Genomic DNA, 21,109 nt, shown 5'->3' on the forward strand with positions numbered 1-21,109 from the left:
GAAGACACCTAGGATTGGCTCCAGCAAACCCCATGACCCTAATGAGGATAAAGCGGTTCGGAAAACGAATGAATGATACAGTAAAGTCTCGTTATATCGATATCGGTTATATTGATAGTACCGCTTATTACGATATTATTTTCGTTTCCCTTGCACATTTCTAGTCTTTTTATGTATAATTAGTACCGTTTAGTACGATACCCTGTTGTTACGATAATCCGGTTATTACGGTGCTCCTTTTCATCCCCCGCCGGCCATTTTTGTTGTTTACATCGATATATCCGTCGCGCCATTGGTCAACTTGGTCACGTGTCTTGTTACGTGAGCCGCCATCGGTCGCGCCATTGGTCGACTTGGTCACATGAGCCGCCATCGGTCGCACTATTGGTCGACTTGGCCGTGTGACTTTGTCACGTGACACGCCATCGGTCGCGCCATTGGTCAACTTGGTCACGTGTCTTGGTTACGTGTCACGCCATCAGTCGCGCCATTGGTCGACTTGGTCAGGTGACTTGGTTACGTGCCCAGCACCCGTGTAGCAGATCCATTTTCATTTTCAGACGCTAGCTCGTGTGTAGCAGACGAGATTGAAGTGTTTGTGTTAAAAGGTAAAAATGGGAAGCAGAAGAAGATTGATGACTTTTTTTAAATTGTATACATAATACAGTAAGATGTAAGCGTTGCAGTTTCCCTGTTGTGTTATGTACATGCCCACTGTACTGTATATGAATGCAATCGTTTTTTGCAACAATGTTTCTTGTTTTGTCTGCTGAAGCGCGATGATTTTGAAAATTATTAACATTCCATACTGTCTATTAAAGGACAGCCGATGTCACTTTTTATTCAAATGCAAATAAAAATGACTTCACGCCAAGACGTCTTGCATTGCTTGTGAATCCAAACAATGGCTTCAGATTCGGATAATATGCTTTCTTGTTACACATCCAGTTATGAATATGTTTCAAATACACTGTAGTTCTGAAGATTAAAGCATACATGTTTACAATCATTAAAGAATTATATGTGCCATTTTGAGGCAACATTGGGGGAACAAAAAAGGGAGCTAATGGCCAGCTCCGTTTCTTATATGGCGCTTGGATGCCCTCTTTTGGCGGCTTTTGTTTAATGCAGTTCGGCGCAGGATCGGATATATCGATAGTCCCGGTTATATCGATATTTTTTCGGACTCCCTTGAGTATCGATATAACGAGACTTTACTGTAGTTTAACATACACTTTTTCTTCACATTTTACAATAAGGCACACCTAAAAGCCTGGCATTTTCTTAAAAACATACCTTAAAGGACAACAGACGTCTCCGGACAAGTTGTGTCCATAATTTGTAAAATAGCTTCAAATGACTTCTACTGAGCATATTTTAATAAGATTCCACCGCATACAGATATATTTTACGTTTTAAGACTTGCGCTGAATATTCAGGAAGTCTTGTTTTTGAGTTGGTGACAAGTCCGTACGTGACATCACTAAAGAAACGCCCCGGACCAAAAAAATGACATATTGTAGCAGTCCTTCCATCACGTCAATGTATTTTGCTGTACAGTGGTACCTCGGTTCTCGAACGCCTCACTGTTCGAACAAATCGGTGTTCGAACAAAATATTCGAGATATTCTTGCTTCGGCGTTCGAACATCAATCGCTGTTCGAACGCCAATACGACGCGTGAGTGCGTACGCGAGGGTGGCGTGCTGAGCGGCGCACGGGCGTATCGCTCTCTCCGTGACCAACTGTTGTCGCAAGCGGACGTGCTGCGTTTTGCTCTAGCGTTTAATATAGGTGTACGAAGAGTTTTAGCCACTAATCATGCCTCCAAAGAAAGTAAGTGCTGCTTAAAGTGACAAAAGAAAAGTAGTGCGTACAACTATTGCATTTAAGAAAGAAATAATCGCAAAATATGAAGGAGGTGTGCGAGTGTCTGATCTGGCGAGGGAATATAGCGTGGCGAAATCTACGATCAGTACGATATTAAAGAATAAAGAGGCTGTGAAATCTAGTGATGTGACCGTGGGACTGAGAGCAAGTGTCATTGGATAGATATTTTAAGAGAAAAGAACATCCTATAGCCGAGTCATCCGTAGCTGTCACGTTCCGAGTGAGAGTGACGGCAGCTGACTCGTCGGAATGTATTGGAATGTTTGGGATCCCAAAGCAGACACGTACTACCCAAGCAGGATGTTTATTCACAAATAAAAGAAAAGACAGCGAGTAAAAAGGCAGGAGGTGATCCGACCCACTTACTACGCCAAAAAGCAAATGGCACACGAGGGTGCAAAATTACGCAATCCCGGTAGATGACATACATTTACGGGACGCAGGGAAAATACCTCGGACCGGATACACTCGTGCATCGAAGGAAGAGTCCAGGTACGGTGGCGAGTTGAGGCAATCATCCAGCATTAGCGAGGTGATCGCGAATCGTATAAATGCCCCATGTCCGCGATTAGAGAATGACAGCGGGTGGAGAACGGCCGGGAGAGGCAGCCCCCCCCCCCCCCCCCCCCCCCGCTGCCAACTCGCAAGTGACAGGAGCAAAGAGGTGGTTTCGGTGTTCAAAAAAATCGCTTTTCGAACAGGGTCCCGGAACGAATTATGGTCAAGAACCGAGGTACCACTGTACTTGTTTGGTCTGAAAACCTCATGTTGCACCCAAAAGCCGCCAGAAGAGGGCATCTAAGCTCCGTGGAAGGAATTTATCAGCCTCTGGAAACGGGCTGATTCATTCCTCACAACAGCTTGGTGGCCATTTTGTGCCTCTTTTCTGGGAGGCTACATTGCAGTCCAGATGCCTCAAAATGACACGGAAGGACTTCTTTAATCGATTGCAAACGTATGCTTTCCTCTTCAGAACTATTTGAATCATATTCATAACTGAATACAAGAAAGCATATTCTCCGAATCTGAAGCCATTGTTTTGATTCTCCAGCAATGCAAGACGTCTTGGCGTGACGTCACGAACTGGGGGCGGGACTTTCTGAAAATGCCCAATTCGCAGCTCAATTTTTTTGCAGATTTTGGACACTTTTAAGTCATTTTTATTGGTGTTTTGCATTTGAATAAAAATATACTGCGTTTTTTTGGGTATTTTAGATGCTATGAAACATTTTTCTGATGTCAGTTAAGAAACAAAAAAGTGACGTCGGTTGTCCTTTAAAATCCAATGCGTCTTGTGTGTGGCCTTTACGGTCATATGTCAACCCACAAATGGTTCCTTGGCTACTTACAACGCAGAGTTCAAACTTAAGGTTTCACAGTTCAACATGGAAATAGAGCGGTGGCAAGAGAGTTCAATGTTCATGAGTCAATGTTTTAACTTGCTGTTGGTTAAGTGAACTGTGTTGCTGCTTTATTAAATAAGTTTTACTGACATCTGATCATCACTGTATATGTTCTGTTGGCATTCTCTTGGGCATTGGCATTCTCTTTAGCGTAACTCCATCAAGTTGATGCAGTGTTTCCTTTCCTCTTCCTTTCATAACTTTGCCGCTGTTACTTCCGAGTACAGTGAACGCTGGCGCAAATGGCTGCCACTGCTTACTCGCACACAAAAAAAAGTTCTTATTCCATGACTGTAAAGTGTCCTTGAGAGTTTTGAAAGGCGCTTAGAAATTAAACGTTATTATTATTATTATTATTATTATTATTATTATTATTATTATAGTAGTAGTAGTAGTAGTAGTAGTAGTAGTAGTATTAGATTGCGCCTCATAATCCAATGCGCCTTTTATTGTGGAAAATGTGGTAATCAAAATCTATTCATCACATGTTCTATAAGCAAACCTGCACATACAAAAATATGCTGAACTAAGAATTAATTTTGGACTTTCGAACTCCTTTTTTGTTGCACCCCACAATCACTTTCCAGTTTCCCTTGGAGGACTGTTATGATTGTGAAAGGAGATAAAGAAGTCAAGAATAATAGTTGATTCGACTATAGTTTAATGTGGTGTTTGGTAACGATAACATGCTTTCAATATATCTCCTATTTATTATATTTATTCCAGTACAAGCAAAATTTGAAATGTTGCTCCAGATTTTAGCAGGCATCATAGAAGTTGACACGTTTGATTTGCTTTCACGTGCTACATAAAATAATGTGGTGGGCCAGATCTGGCCTCTGAGGCTTGACTTTGACACATGTGTACTAATGGAACAAGATATGATTAAAAAAAACACATTTTAAAATCTCAATTCAGATTTCATTCATCCATTCATTTTCCAGACCGCCTTATCCTCATTAGGGTCGCGTGGGGTGCTGGACCCTATCCCAGCCGTCTTCGGGCACGAGGCGGGGGACACCCTGAATTGGTTGCCAGCCAATCGCAGGGCGCACAGAGACAAACAACCATCCGGACTCACACTCGCACCTAAGGACAATTTAGAGTGTTCAATAAGACTGCCATGCATGTTGGAATGTGGGAGGTAACCGGAGGACCCGGAAAAATCTCACGCAGGTCCAGGAAGAACATGCAAACTCCACAAAGGGAGGCCAAAGCAGAATCAATTCAGATTTATTAACAAAAATTTATGAACAAAAATAACGAATTATGAGATTTTACGAAAAACAAAGAAAGAAAGAAAGAAAGAAAGAAAGAAAACATAAGACATTTTAATACAGGTTTCATAAAAGGCGGGATTTCCATCACTTCTAATGGGACATGATTCTTCCAGTACATCTGAAATTTGTGAAATACACAGAACCTTTTTTTTCTGGTACAAAAAAAATACAGTCATCGGCTTTTCTTCCCCCTTAACACTGCCATCCTCAAATTTATTTGGGAATTGAAAATATGACGTGGAGCACCATTCCCAAATTTGTTTGGGTTTGGTTTTTCTTGCAGGGGATGCCGATAAAGCGCTGGTTAGGCCCCTGGCAGTTTTTTATCCCTTCCACAATGTGACAGCATTTGCCTTTTGTATGGCCGTCCCCACTTGCACCTCATCTTACTCCAGAACCAAATAAGCTAGAAATGAACTTTCTTTTCTGATGAAAGAAGCGAGTCTAAGGTTTCTAATACTGTATTGAATGCAGGGATGGGCAAACTTTTTGACTCGCGGGCCGCATTGGGTTCTAAAATTTGACAGAGGGGCCGGGCCAGGGGCATTTGGAGGGAGTGTTTGGGCCAGAAATACTAAACCTAAAGCATTAAAGGACTACCGACGCCTTCAGACAAGTTACGTCCATAATTTATAAAATCACTTCAAATGACTTTGACTGAGCGTATTTTACAAAGATTCAGCAGCATATAGTTATAGTTTACGTTTTAAGACTTGCGCTGAATATTCATGAAGTCTTGTTTTTGAGTTGATGACAACCCCCATGTGACGTCACGTTTGGACCGCCCCTGACTGAGAAAGCGACACACAACGCATTTTGGGTACTTTGTTTGGTCTGAAAACTTCGTGTTGATGGCGAAATTAGAAGGAAAACACATAACGCCATGGTGAATCGTTGTGTGTTGCACCAAGACAACTACAGTAAAGTCTCGTTATATCGATATCGGATATATCGATAGTCCCGGTTATATCGATACTATTTCTATGCACGCACGTAGGAAATTACATGCATACAGGGTCGGATATATCGATAGTCCCGGTTATATCGATATTTTTTCGGACTACCTTGAATATCGATATAACGAGACTTTACTGTATTTGATATTCGCTGACACAAATTCCCAGCTGACAAATCAGCCCATTTCTAACGGAGCTTGGGCGCAATCTTCTGCATTTTCTGGGTGCTACATTGCTGTCATTGACGGCTCGAAATGATATGGGAGGACTCCTTGAATCAATTGCAAACATTTTTGGTTTCCTCTTCAGAACTATTTGAATCATATTCATAACTGGATGAGTAACAAGAAAACATCTTCTCCGAATCTGAAGCCATTGTTTTGATTCTCGATCAAAGGCAAGACGTCTTGGCGTGACGTCACGAACAGGGGGGTGGGACCTTCTGAAACTGACCATTTCCGGATTCATTTGAAGTCATTTTTATTGGTATTTTTCATTTAACTAAAAATATCAGCCTGCCTGATTTGGGTATTTTAGATGCTATAAAACGTTTTTCTGATGTCAGTGGGAAACAAAAAAATGGTCGTATGGCGTTTACATACTATTTCGCAGATACTTGGAGGAGGAAATGGAAATAGATAAAAATAACATATGCACTGTGATTTATCAAGATTGCGTCTGTTTTTAATAAGTTTTCATTGAAGGGGCAAAGTTAAAGAAATCAACATTTATTGAAAAAAGGAATCACTTTCAATATTCAAAACATATTATTCCACAACGAAATATTCAAGCTCAATAATACCTACTTGTATTAAATTCCGCCAAATCATACATGGTTTGTCCTGACCGCGCGCTCAACAAACTCTCCACTGACGCCCTCGCCTTCACGCGCAAACAATACACGTGTACCGTCGCCGAGCACACAGACATAGGCTACCTGCAGTTGAAATTTGCATACTCGGCACGGCAGCCAATCAGAAGCCTGCTTCTTTCTTCCGGACTTTCGCAAGCGTTATAAAGTCGTGCAATTGCATGTCATTTTCCAAAATAGATGCACAGAACCTCAGCCCAGAAGAAAGATTCAAAAGAAGCTAACAACATATGTGACGCTACAAAACGTAAATTTACATTAAACCGTGACATTTAAACAGCTTCTTCCCCCAAGCCATTAACTCTTTGAACTCTTTCAACAGTAGCCAAATTGGAACTGTATAGTGCCACTTAGCAGTTTTTTTTTTTTGACAACGATACTAGTGCAGCGTGTTCTACCGGAAACAAATTCCTTGTGTGTTCTACATACTTGGCAATAAAGATGATTCTGATTCTGATTCTGTAAAGTGTACGTGAGACTTATGAAAGGGGCTTAGTGGCTCACAGTTAGCAATGCAAACGTTGCATTGTGCACCACAAGGACAATTGACTACTGCAGCAAAATCTACAGCCGTGCACATTTACCATAAATTAAGCAAGGTAGCATTTATGGTAGGTAAATTCTTGATTTAAAAGAAAACTTTATAATTTGTGGCAATTTTTTTAATGTATTTAGTTTTCTCATTGTGCTTCAAGTTGTGAAAAATGGGGCAGGCAACTTTTCAGTTATCTGCCCTGTTGTCCGCTAACTTTTCATCATGAGTCATGAGTTTCAGACACTGTTTTTACTATAATTTGGGCAAATTCGGCGGGCCGGATTAAAAAGCCTGACGGGCCGTATGTGGCCCGCGGGCCGTAGTTAGCCCATGTCTGATTGAATGTTTATGCTGTCCTAAAACTCAATATTTTGTGGGTCCTGGGATTTGAGTGAACATGACAAAAACCTTGGCACTAGAGTGGACACATTTTTTTGCACATCTGGCAGTGAGTGAGTTAAACATTTTTTGTTTATTTTTTGCTTGTTTGCTTTGTTATAAAAAGTTACCAGGACTTTGTTATAGGATATGCAGCCATTTGCCTCACCCTAAACCTTACTTAAACAATACTAAGCACGGTGGTTGGTGTAGCCTCATCTTTTGTGAATCATGTAGAGGGGTTATTATAGCCCCAACTTTTCACAAATACATTAAAACATTTAATGATTTAAATTTAAATATAGAATGTGATCAAACATTTTAGACTGCTGAGATTCAGTGTTAATTTTAAATGGACACTCTTGAATTATTATTTATGGTAACTTGGTGATGGGACTACATCTCTAAGAAGTAGGCCAACGGATTATAATACATTGACAGGCGAGATGACTAGTGCTGCTAACTAAAGACAATTTTATGCATTAGCAAACCCCATTTTTCCCATTATTTAAAGAAAGAAGTTCAAATGTATAAAATGCCAAACAAATTTATAAAACATCCTATCCATCCATTTTCTGATCCACTTATCTCAACTGTCTTCTGGCTGTGGGCGAGGGACACCCTGAACTGGTTGCCGGCCAATTCCAGGGCAGACATAGACAAACAACCATCCACGTTCACACTCACACCTCAGGACAGTTTATAGCAGGCTAGGACAAACCATGGCCCGTTAGGCTTTTTAATCCGGCCCGCCGAACCTGCCCAAATTATAGTAAAAACAGTGTCTGAAACTCATGACAAAAAGTTAGCGGACAACAGGGCAGATAACTGAAAAGTTGCCTGCCCCATTTTTCACAACTTGAAGCACAATGAGACAACTAATCACATTAAAAAACATTGTCACAAAGTATAAAGTTTTTTTTTAAATCAAGAATGTACCGACTACAAATGCTACCTAGCTTAATTTACGGTAAATGTGCATGGCTAGATTTTGCTGCAGTAGTCGATTGTCATTGTGCAACGTTTGCATTGCTTCCTACGAGCCACTAAGCCCCTTTCATAAGTCTCACGTACACTTTACAGTCACGGTTTAATGTAAATTTACGTTTTGTAGCGTCACATATGTTGTTAGCTTCTTTTGAATCTTTCTTCTGGGCTGAGGTTCTGTGCATCTATTTTGGAAAATGGCATGCAATTGCACGACTTTATAACGCTTGCGAAAGTCCGGAAGAAAGAAGCAGGCTTCTGATTGGCTGCCGTGCCGAGTATGCAAATTTCACTGCAGGTAGCCTATGTTTGTGTGCTCGGCGACGGTACACGTGTATTGTTTGCGCTTGAAGGCGAGGGCGTCAGTGAGGAGTTTGTTGAGTGCGGTCAGGACAAACCATCTATGATTTGGCGGAATTTAACACAAGTAGGTATTATTGAGCTTGAATATTTCATTGTGGAATAATATGTTTTGAATGTTGAAAGTGATTCCATTTTTCAATAAATGTTGATTTCTTTAACTTTGCACCTTCAATGAAAACTTATTAAAACAGACGCAATCTTGATGAATCACAGTGCATATGTTATTTTAATCTATTTCCATTTCCTCCTCCAAGTATCTGCAACATAGTATGTAAACGCCATATTCCTTGAGACAAATTCATTAACTGATCAGGGATATTTTTCACATTTGAAAGACAGTTAATAAATTGGGTTCTTACTGTGCTATGAGGTTTGTACACACTACATTTAAAGGACAACCGGCACCATTTTTTTGTGTTTCCCACTGACATCAGAAAAACGTTTTCCGCATCTAAAATACCCAAAACAGGCAGGCTGATATTTTTAGTTAAATGAAAAAAAACAATAAAAATGACTTCAAAATGAATCCGGAAATGGCCAGTTTCAGAAGGTCCCACCCCCTTGTTCGTGACATCACACCAAGACGTCTTGCCTTGCTCGAGAATCAAAACAATGGCTTCAGATTCGGAGAAGATGTTTTCTTGTTACTCATCCAGTGATGAATATGATTCAAATAGTTCTGAAGAGGAAAGCATAAATGGTTGCAATTAATTCAAGGAGTCCTCCCATATCAATTCGAGCCGTCAATGACAGCAATGTAGCACCCAGAATATGCAGAAGATGGCGCCCAAGCTCCGTTGGAAATGGGCTGATTTGTCAGCTGGGAATTTGTGTCAGGGAATATCAAATAGTTGTCTTGGTGCAACACACAACGATTCACCATGGCGTTATTTATGTGTTTTCCTTCTAATTTCGCCATCAATACGGATCAACATGAAGTTTTCAGACCAAACAAATTACCCAAAATGCATTGTGTGTCGCTTTCTCGGTCAGGGGCGGTCCAAACGTGACGTCATATTGGGATCGTCATCAACTCGAAAACAAGACTTCGTGAATATTCAGCGCAAGTCTTAAAACGTAAACTATAACTATATGCTGCTGAATCTTTGTAAAATACGCTCAGTCAAAGTCATTTGAAGTGATTTTATAAATTATGGACATAACTTGTCCGGAGGCGTCGGTTATCCTTTAATGCTTTAGTATTTCCGGCCCAAACACTCCCTCCAAATGCTCCTGGCCCGGCCCCTCTGTCAAATTTTAGAACCCAATGCGGCCCGTGAGTCAAAAAGTTTGCCCACCCCTGGTTTAGAGTGTTAACCTGTCATGCATGTTTTTGAAATGTGTGAAGAAACTGAAGTACCCGGAGAAAACTCACACAGCAAACATGCAAACTTCACACATGAAGTCCAGAGTTGGAATTGAACCCATACCTCTGTACTGTGAGGTTGACATGCTAATCACAAATGAGAAAAGACTCATGCAAAATGAAGTGCTTTAATACAGACGCTTTTAAATCCGGTGAATTTTCAACTTTCCTCATTTAGAAATGATCGTCTTGCGCATGCAATTCGGCGAAGCCCCCGCTCGTTGCACCTTCAAGGGTTGTTTGTAATTATGGGCCTTACATGTTTGTTATTTATGATGATGATTAACTGAGTTTGTTTCCATTTTTAGGTGCTGAAGCTTTTTCAGAGCATCTTCATCTTTATTAAGTTCATGGAGTTGCTTGTTCTGTAGCCACTGGGGGACACAAGCCAGTGTCTTCTTGTCCCGGTCCCAAGCCCCGATAAATACAGAGGGCTGTGTCAGGAAGGGCATCCGACGTAAAAGCTTGGCCGAAAAAAACATGTGAATCAAACCTCTGAAGATGGAGTACACTGATTGGCTGTGGCGACTCCTTGAAAGGAAAAGCCGAAAGGAAAAGAAGAAGATCATTTAGAACTGATTGGAATAATTTCAGTCTAAATTCAGCTTTTTGCATGGAAATTTGAGCAGGCTTATTCTGCTCCTCTCAGCAACATTACATTCAGACAGTAAAACATTTTTTGTTCCAGAATGGTAAAAGGAAAAGTGCTTTAGAACTTTAAATAACTTCTAAAATGACATCTTCGTGAAGAAATGTAATTAGCCTTAATATTTTTTGTTGTTGCTTTCAAATGTGGGAGGGTTGGGGCCAGCTGACTACAACATTTTAAAATAACATGTTTTGTGTTAATATTTGTATTTTAGCATTGCATTTGAATTGTGGTCACAGACCTTCTGCATTATACATTATGTGCAATAACAGAAACAAATTTTTGCTCCGAAAAAAAAATTGAATCAGACATATCGCTGTAAAATAGCTGTACCGTGGGTGAACATATAATACATGTTAATCACTGTATATGTACTGACAGTATTTATTCTAAAATAAATATTCTAATATAATTAGTGAATTGTGTTGTACACGACTTATCATTATTGACTTGCTGATTGTTTTTGATGCATAGATACAGAGCACCTCAAACAATATTGCGAGTGCATCCGAAGCAGAAACCCCTGAGGCCTTTAACACGTTCTATATTTGATTCCTCGGTTCCTGTGTCTTACTTCCTTGGTTTTGTGTTCGTCTCTCTGGCACCGCCAAGTGCTGAGAAACAGAATGATATATCCTCGTGTAAAGTGCTCCTCCATTCCGCTCTCAAAGGAGCCTGCAGTAGCAGCATGGTAATTCCGCTCCTCTGTCTTTCCTCTGCATCGTGTTTACCTAGCAACAAGCATCACCCGCTGCTGGCCATCCCATTGGTCATTTGAAAACGCACCAGGGACCAATGGCAGAGCTGTTGCCATGGTACAGTGTATGGTTGCCGGGTGGAAATTTGCTGCAAGGCATGTGAGTGTCAGAGTCTGCTTGCCTCCTCACAGTACTGTTGTGATCTCTGCTGTCTGACCGTTGGTACAGCTGAAAACGATTTAGAGGAAGCTATTCAGTGTTTCAGAGAAAGAAAATATACATTCTTCATATTCAGATATGTTGATGTATTATATAGTTTGTGTTGTAACAGCCACCATCACCCCACCCAATATAGTTTCAACCCCAGTAGACTGGAATGTTAAAAACTGAAAATTGTCTGTCTCACCGTCCGTCTCTCCGTCCGTCTTGCCCGCCCGTCTGCCGATGCTTGAAGTCAACGTGTATACTAGTTTATGTTGAGGTTTTTATATATATATATATATATATATATATATATATATATATATATATATATATATATATATATATATATATATATTTTTTTTTGTGTAAATGGGTGGTCCTTTGTCATCTTAATTTGGCAGTTATTTTATTGAAAATGCTAAAGCTGTGGAACGAGAAATTTTATATTGATGCAATTCTATTGTTCTGTTGTATATGATTATGATTGGTCTGCCCTGCAAACTACTGGCAAACAGTTTGCGCTGTGACCCGTCGTTTCCCCGAAATTTAGCTTGGATAGACTGCAGCTCCATTTGCCATTTGTTTGTGCCATGGCATGGCCAAGAGCACTCCAACACTTGGCCACCTGTTGCTCATCTGCTTGTAGTTTTGGAAGAACAAACATAACCAGCCATTTGAAACAAATACTTGACGGGAGTTTATGGTATATTGATAATGAAGTTATCATATCTACAAACAAAATTAGTTGTGATTCAACATGTTTTTTTTGTGTAAATGTGAAAACATTTAATAATCTATAAAACTAAATGCTAAAATATCAACTACCACAACAGATTATGTGTTGAGAATCGAGTTAAAATCATCTACAAATCCCTCAACAAAAGACCTTGGTTGAATTCAGCAATAACATGTTTTTGTTTGTTGTCATTTTTTTATGTGAGGAAATACGGAAGTGAAATAGTTTCATGAAATGAACACTTATTTATAGAAATAATAAGTTAAGCAACGGTTGTGGAATTATGACAGTCTGTTTGTTTATTTGTTCCAAGAGGTATTTCATAAAACTGCATGAGTAGTGATACCTACATCTGCGTGATTACCACCTTATCTTAAATAGAAATTGAATGTTTCTCCCTGCTTGTGTTTATGAGAACAAGTCTTTAAATATGATTGCTGTAATTATAGGGAGTTATTAGGCCACTGTCTTTATTTAGCCTTGACTGGTCAGTTGTTTGTTGGTGTTTGAGAGTGTGATGATAGATTGTTGTTTTCAAACTGGTTGCAAAAGAAATTTGGGGCGATTGAAACTAAAATTCTGTAGTCTGGTGAAAAATTCAGTGTGGATCTCTTTAAAATTAAGGAAAATAAAATACTCCCAATTTTATGTATTTACTGAGGATGATACTTTGGTAATCACCATTACCAAAGTATCGTATGTTTTCCTTTCCACCAATGTTTAAAGGTTAGTTGTATTCCATCAAGCTCAATCTTTACCTGCCATTCTATTTTTAGATACTGGAAGATAAATATAGTGTCACTAAATTGCAACTGAACAACCTGAATTTGACACACATTTATCCATGCAGCGTGAACTTTATTCAAGGGTGAATTTCCCTTTAAGCCAGGGAGCTGTCAGCTGGTTCATGACATTGTTTGTGCGCTGAGCTGTTCCCAGGCAGCATTGTGCCTTATTTAGCCGGAATGCTCGGATAGCAACAGGAACAACTTTTAGCTTTGGCTGTTTAGTGCGGGGAAGTCACATCTCAGCTGTAGTCACTCAGTGAGCATGTGTGCAAGGAAGGCCTTTGCCCCGATCTTCTCTCTGCTACTCGAGAGTTTGCCCACCCCAGCCTCCCTCTTTCCATTCTACCTGACATCCTCGAACTATTTCCGCGTCATTCCTGCATCGCGCCGTTTGAAGAGACACAGGGAAACCGAGCCAAATGCTCCTCCCACCGATCCACTCAGTGTCCAATTACAGTCGGGGACTACACGATACGTGGCCAATGGAGTTCTAGCTGCCATGACGTTGGGTAGCAACAGAGTCTGTGGGAGGTTACGTGTTGAGTGCGGGAGAGGCTTGCTCTCACTCGAGTCCAAGTACAGTACAGAAGTAGAAGCCGTTTTCAAAGACTGAATAAAAAATTGGTTATATGCATTATTGGTTGCTGCTTTGTCCTTACTATTATTTTTGGTTTACATTAACGTGTTTGACTTAAAATATTATATTTATAAATCACAGCAAGTTAACTTTGTGTCCTGGTTACATTATGCAGTTATGTTATATGCATTAAAAAGTTGTCAAACCTGCAGATATTTTCCCCAAAAATTTATATCTCACATGACATTGTGGTAATTTCAACCAGATGCTTACTTTCTTGAAAATATGACAATGTATCATTCGTTGTAATCGGTTTCAAACTGAATATTTATGTCATTTCTATTTCTACAAGTGGTTGTAATATAGCACGAGATTATTGTTGAAATTGCGGCACGAGTTTAAACTAATGTTATCAACATATGTGAATATAAAGTTCCAGTAAATATACTCCGTTGTTACTATAAATGGACAGGACGAGAGAAAGAGACACGGGGGCAGGGGGGTTGAGCTGGAAGAGGCTACTTCAAGCAAAGAGAGGGTTGTTGTACCGTTTGGCCAGTATATTGGTCGTGTTAATTTTTGGTTCGAAAAATCCGTCTGAAGTTTTGGTTTGAGTACAATATCATGTAAAAAAAATCTTTTCTAACGTCAGCTTTATTGAATTGCGTCACTGTTGCTGATTAAAGCAGTGTTACGTGGGGCTGCGAAAGATCGCTTCAGCCACCTCCGCGCTGTGCAATATGGTAGTGCCCTGATCGCTGGGTGGGGAGAGGTGTGGATGAGAGCACAGATTCCCTGTAACGGAAGAAACACAGGGGAAAGGAACGGGCAATCATTATGATTTAAGATTGCCCATGTGAGGGTTTCCACCACGAAGGATTACGAAAACTAGTTATTTAAAACATAGAAGGGCACAAGGACAAGGAGGCGAGGACATTGAAGGGAACGAAAGGGGAGCGGAAGCAGAGGAAAGAGGCGCGCCAAGAAGGCACCCAGGGTATCTTGACAGCAAACTCAGGAACTTCGCTGCATTTCTTGGACTTGAAGACGAGACTGGAGTTTTGGACTGTGTCATTCAAAACATCGTGTTTGATTGTGATTACATTGACCCGGAGAGAGTTGTGCTTTACTTAATGCCGGATTGGAAACACAGCAGACGGACAGACAGGTCGCTAGCGTCTTGTGACGTTCGCACGGACTGCGTTCGGCGTTTTAACGCAAAGTACTGGATTTGAATCTGTAATTTTTTTTCTTCTCCGGTTTCCTCCCACCTGGCACATTGTTACCGTGCTAGTGCGGATTGACGGTCTATGGATGTTTTTGTGGAACTGTAAAAGTTGAAGTGGACTGGTGTTGTTACGTCGAGTTTATACAACTGCTAGTTGACAGTCAGACCTCCCGGAGAGTGCGTGGGATTTTCTTTATTCTCTCGAGGCATTGAGGGGTTTATTTTATCGGCCGAGGCCTGCCACCATCCTCTGTAGCCAGGTGATGGGCTGCTGAGTGACCACAACCCAGAAGGCTCCTTGGGGCTTTGTCTGCATTGACTGTGACATTGCCAGTGGATGACGTTGAGTGTCAGGGGTTTAAGCTCAGTGATAACCTCTCTCTACACTGACCAGTGCCCAGTCCCCCAGAAAGCGGCTGTAATTGGACCTATTTTTAGAAGGAGTTATGGGGTAAAAGCAGAAAGCTAGAAATTCAACTCTCCTCCTTCTCTTTTACCCCTTCCACCACCCCACTGAGCAAAGAGCTGGAAAGCCCAGTTCAAGAGAAATTGCAAGTAATTAATGTTTTACAGGACCCTAGGTAGAAAATCAAAAGTTGGATAAACCTATTTTGTACAATTTGGGTGAGATTGGTCACAACAGTTTTGAATGAAGTCTGACAAGCCTGGGAATATCCGATGCACTGGATTTCATTGTTAAAGGCTCCACTGGACAAGAAAATCTAATTTTGGATTACAAATTAAACATGTCCGATGAACTGCTTCTTTCCAACTAATTCTACCCAGGACAATGTTTATGCCATTATGTCATTAGGATCCATTACACAGTGAAAATCTTATTATTCTATAAATAGGACCTACTTTCGACTACCTAAAATAAATTACGAGCAACGTGGATCAGTGCAAATTTCCATCTCAAAGAAGAAAGCAAAGGCTACCCTGAATAACCAAATATTACCCATGTCCCCCAACCACATAGAGAATGATATATATATATATATATATATATATATATAAATATGAGAGCTCTATATCTGTAGTGTAATTCTTACATCCTTTATATTTTTACTTAAGATAGACAAGCTGCCTGTTCACCGATTGGTTGCCTTAGAAACCACAGAAACAAGGGAACAAGCGAGAGAAGACACGGTGCCTTTTAATTTGATTGGTTGGTTCCCCACCATTTCAAGACTAAGTCAGTTGGATAACCTGTTTGAGCAAACTGGGATTGAAAACACACCTCATGAAGGTTACTTAAGACCCTCACAAAGTCTACCCACATCTGAAATCATCTGACGAATTGGGGTTCCCTTCTGGATTGACCTTTTGCCAAGTGTTTCCATGGTGATCACATCATCATCTGTGGAGGACAAGACTTTGCCCCCTTGCAGAATGGTCCAATCACAACCCTGGATCGCCTCTTCCCTCCATCGTGACAATAAAAGTCAGTTCTCACAAACACACACACACGCACACACACACACACAAACACAGTATATATTTCTTTTTATATACGATATGTTTTCCAGTGCAATTATGTAATTGCAGTATGTCTTAGAGATGGGCATTCTCCTAAATTTCCTCAATTTCTGTGATAATTTGAAAGTATAATAAAAAGTTTATTTTAAAAGTAACTGTAAAGTGGATGAGGAAATTTCTCTTTGATTTTCCTTCCCTATATCCATGGTCTTTCAAGCACAAACAGCTGAGACAGTAAATAGAATTCATCCGGTTTGTATTTAATAATAATAATAATACATTTCATTTATAAGCGCCTTTCAAAATTCTCAACGTCACTTAGGGTCACATGATAAGTTTTTTTCTGTGGGTGAGCAGCGGAAGCCACATACGCCAGCGTTCACTCAACCCGGAATTACTCAAATAGACAGAAAGCTAGCAAATTGCTGGCAACCCGTTCAGGGTGTCTCTCTCTTTGTGCCAGAAGACAATTGGGATAGGCTTAATATTGTGACCATCCTTAGTCTCATCCATCCAACCATTCATCAAGGGTCGCGGCTGTATTCGAGCCTATCCCAGTTGTCTTTGGGCGGTTTGATGGAATACATTCTGAACTTGTTTCTGGCCAATCTCAAGGAAACATCCTTAGTTGATGTATTCATTGTCTTTGTTGTTGTGAAAGTGTGAATCCAGCTGTTTGTTAGTAAAGTGTGGTTTTGTTTTGTTTTTTTGCAAGGAGCCATAGAAGGATGGTAATGCTTCAGTTTATTGAATATATCATCACAGTCAGTATGTAAATATGAATATGATGAAGCAGTTGCAACAGGTTGTGCCATCGCCGTGTGCTCATCTCATCCGTATATTGTGTGTTAGTCTATTTCAGAAGGATTTTTAAACCAAATCCAAATGCCTTGGGCATTTTGCTCCTCTAATCCAAAATGATTGTGTGCAGAGAGTACTGACCTGTCCTAGGACAATGCAATTTCTTCAATTTCTTTGAAATATTTAGAAGTGATCATGTGTTAAAGCAAATGTCTGTACCGATCTCTCCAGGGGGAAAGTGTTGCCTTTGGATATTTATGTTTCTATAATTATTGTCAGAAATCATTAATCTGATCAATGTCTTTACATAAATAAACGCATCATTAGATGTAATTTGTTCAAGGCAAATGTATTTTTTCAAAATTATCAAACTAGTACGTACCCCTTTGTTACAATAACCAAATGGAAATTCTCTGCTTCAAAAAGGTTTGTGACCACTGGCCAGGGGCATTTATGTATGCAATTTACGGGTGCACTGTGTGTCCAATTGACCTATCAATGTTATGCCAATGAAACAATCATGCATCAGCAATTATGGCCATGCTGTACCTTCCCCCAGAAAGGGTGTGACCAAATGTTATGTGGACTGACACACTGAAAAACCTACCAGTACTACATGTGCAAAAGTTAGTGTAGAACCCTATTAATAGTAAGTGCGAAGCAAAGTTCTTTACAATAAACAACACAAAGAACAACGTTAAACAGTAAAATGTGTATCAAGGAGAAATTGTATCACATTATTTTGGTTCCTTATGCAGATGTTTTTCAAGAACGCAACGCCTGCCACACCACGCTATGAATTGTAACAAATGTCAGTTGGAAGGGAATGTGAATGAGAACTATGAATAACGATTAATAATTTGAATCGATGTAACACTTGCTACATTTTGACCTCAAGCTTTAGTTATTTCACCCATATGAAATGATAAATATGGTTCAGTATTTTTCTCAATCACAAGCTCTTTGTATTGCGATCAGGGCAAGCACGCATACATCCCAGCATCACTTGTTTGAGTTGGGGCAGATGGACCTCAAAGGTGCCAGTGCCAAGCAGAGGTGTGCGATGCAGCTTCCAGCACGGATGGCTGAGAAGGAGGTGACCCCTATGCAGATTGCAGGAACATGGGCACATCACCAACAACTGCCCGACACCACGAGGGTTGGTTTCGATATGTGGGATTTTTTTTTTGTGCAACGGTGGCCGTGACTCCGTCCGTCTCAGCCGCACCGAGTTGGGAATTTGAAGCCGTCACTCACTGGCGTGGGAGCACAGATTCCGGAGTCAGCAGCTTTCAAGGCTTTGAGCCTGTTTTGCAGTTTTAGTAACAAACACGATATTAGCTGGCATCCATCATAATGGTTAATTCTGCTGCTATGAACGTAACATCCAAGCCCTTCACCTTTGGCATAACCAACCAAATTCATTCAATGCAACTGTTACACAAACCTAAAAGTTTGGTTAGTCTTGTTTTGAGTGATAATGCCTGTAGACAGGAGAGGGATGATGTTGCAATGTTGTTGGTCAAAAGCATCACAAGTGGACTCAATCATTAAACTGTCAGGGGAAAATACATGCAAGCTTAAAAATATCAAAAATGTACTTCTCACCTCACAGAAGTGTTTTTTGAAGTTCAACTCTGTATTGCAGCCTTTTTGCTTACACAGGTTTTCTTTACATGAAATAATTGTAGTCTTACTTACTCATCACCTGTTAATCTTCAGTCTTATTTCATTCTCAGAATCAGAATCAGAATCATCTTTATTGCCAAGTATGTAGAACACACAAGGAATTTGTTTCCGGTAGAACAACAACAGATTCTGTAGATTTTACTGGTTTTGACCACTTGACGGTGCCATATTGCAAATGAGGTACTATGGAGCATGTATCACCCAGTTGACAGGAAGGCATCAGTGCTTCATGAAGCTTCATCTCCCCATCACCATTTGTAATAGTGATGCTTGGTGAAATGTATCTTAATTGTCTCCACAGAGGGAAAGGTTGTTTAGTTAGAAGAGGATCTGCACCGGAGAAGGATATTTCGACAAGCCACGTAGCAAGCGGAGCAGGTAGCTTGTGCATTGGTGCGGCGCCATGTGCCAAATATTCACTGCCATTTCTCGAGCAGCTCCTCAGAGCTCATTTGTTTGCATGACCTGTCGCAAGCTGCCACTGATTGTTGGGTTTGTTTGGAGAGGAGAGAGAGATGGCGCTCATGTTTCAGAGTTGATAGAATTTACTCTGTAAAAGAAACATCACTCAAAGATGAGTAAAATAAGCAAGAAATCAGATTGGATTGGATTTACCTTTATTCGTTTTGCAGTGGAGACATTTACATTTCACAGCAGCAAAGTTATGAAAGGAAAGAAAGAAGTCGAAAATACAGGAGCTGTTGGAAAGGCAGCCACTCTTGCGGCACCACCTTGAAGTCAATAGAACAAAACAAACTAAATAACAAATAATCTTAGGTTAGGCATATGATTACAACATGGCATCACATAAAGTATCTGATTTTTTTGAAGCTGTGTCGAAGTGATTTCTTGATTGAAGAAATCTGCTAACCAGGCTTGTCTGTGGTGTGTGAACTCAGCAGTCCAGAAAAGCCACAATAAATTCGGAATTAATGGGGAAGTCAATTCTTTTACACTTGTCCCGGTAAATTTGAATATTTGTTTCTCTCTCTTTATAAATGAAATCAGTATTTCTAAATTAAATCTTTGTCTGATATTTACTGTTTGATTGTTTTTTTTTTTTTTTTTTTTTTTTTTTTGTTCTTTTGACTTCAAGACGGCGCCGCGAGAGTGGCTGCCTTTCCAGCAGCTCATGTATTTCGTTTTTCTACTTTCATTCCTTTCATCACTTTGCTGCTGTGAAATGTAAATTTCTCCACTGTGAGACTAATAAAGGCATATCCAATCCAATCCAATCCAACACCAGGGGTGCCCATGATGTCGATGGCAGCTGATCTCAAGTCGTTCACGAGACATGTAGAGGAGAAAGACTAAAGTGACCTTGAGAGTTTTGAAAGGCGCTTAGAAATCAAATGGATTATTATAAAAAAAAAAATCATTTGTGTGTCTTTGTGCATGTTAGGAACACATTTTTTGTGTTAATGCACACTCCACCCTAATCAAACTATCAGGCTCATTTTCACAAAAACTGTTAAAAAAATAAAATAAATCAAGTAAATCTTTAACCTGCGGTGGCACGTGACCAATGTTACCGGAAGTGATGGGCGCTCAACAATCTGGGATTGCAACTTATGATCAAAGATATTGCGCTATATCTTGTATTGATATAATTTTTCTCATTCAGGGTTTGTTTCATGTACAATACACCAAGGGCGCAGGTAGAGAATAGAAATCTAGAGGGCCAAGGGTGCGTGTTTCCTACAATAGTTCACAGGCTGTAAAAGTGTGTTGCATGCCTCTTTGTCAGGCGGTTGCTCATCATAGCATATGTGTGTGTGTGTGTTTGCGTGCACGTGCGTGCGACCTACAGGATCAATCGTGGGAGGATGGTTGATCAAAAAGTCGATCTCCAGTCCAAAATGTTTGAGCAGCCGCCTTAGATATTAAAGGCAAATATCTACCACAAACTGCTGCTTGGGGTCTGGGACCTGGGACATTTACAAAGCGATCCAGTCAAAAACACATTGACCACGAGACTACCAGTAGCCAATTTTGCTGGAGGTGCTATGATGTTGCTGTAGTTTTGAATGAATCGCCTGAAAAAATGTGCAAAGATGACAGTTATATGTTATCTTTAACTTATCATCACCATCTTTTTGATGCCGCTGATTAAGGAACGTTAATCAGGCACAACAGCATCTGTTGTCATTTCACCTGGAAGCTGCCTTTTTGGTTTAAAAATGACTGAAAAACCAGTGGTGTGGACTGTTAGTCTGCATTTTTCCACTGTAA

At 40.3% G+C, this 21,109-nt stretch overlaps 1 protein-coding gene across 2 annotated transcripts in view; it reads left to right on the top strand.

Moving 5' to 3' along the window:
• dyrk1b (dual specificity tyrosine phosphorylation regulated kinase 1B) overlaps nt 1-21,109 on the top strand; it is a 65,690-nt gene that overhangs the window by 9,789 nt on the left and 34,792 nt on the right. Inside the window, exon 1 of one of the 2 annotated variants that reach the window (XM_088998098.1) lies at nt 14,464-16,352. The exons of the other annotated variant lie outside the window; for it this stretch is intronic. Coding sequence (XP_088854224.1) covers nt 16,250-16,352 — 103 coding nt within the window. The 5' untranslated portion in view covers nt 14,464-16,249. Of the gene's footprint in view, nt 1-14,463; nt 16,353-21,109 lie in introns of those variants that run through there. 2 annotated transcript variants of the gene reach the window in all.

The sequence above is a fragment of the Hippocampus bargibanti genome, linkage group LG06 (assembly GCF_051943395.1).
Source record: "Hippocampus bargibanti isolate YZ-2025 linkage group LG06, ASM5194339v1, whole genome shotgun sequence".
NCBI classification, from domain to species: domain Eukaryota; kingdom Metazoa; phylum Chordata; class Actinopteri; order Syngnathiformes; family Syngnathidae; genus Hippocampus; species Hippocampus bargibanti.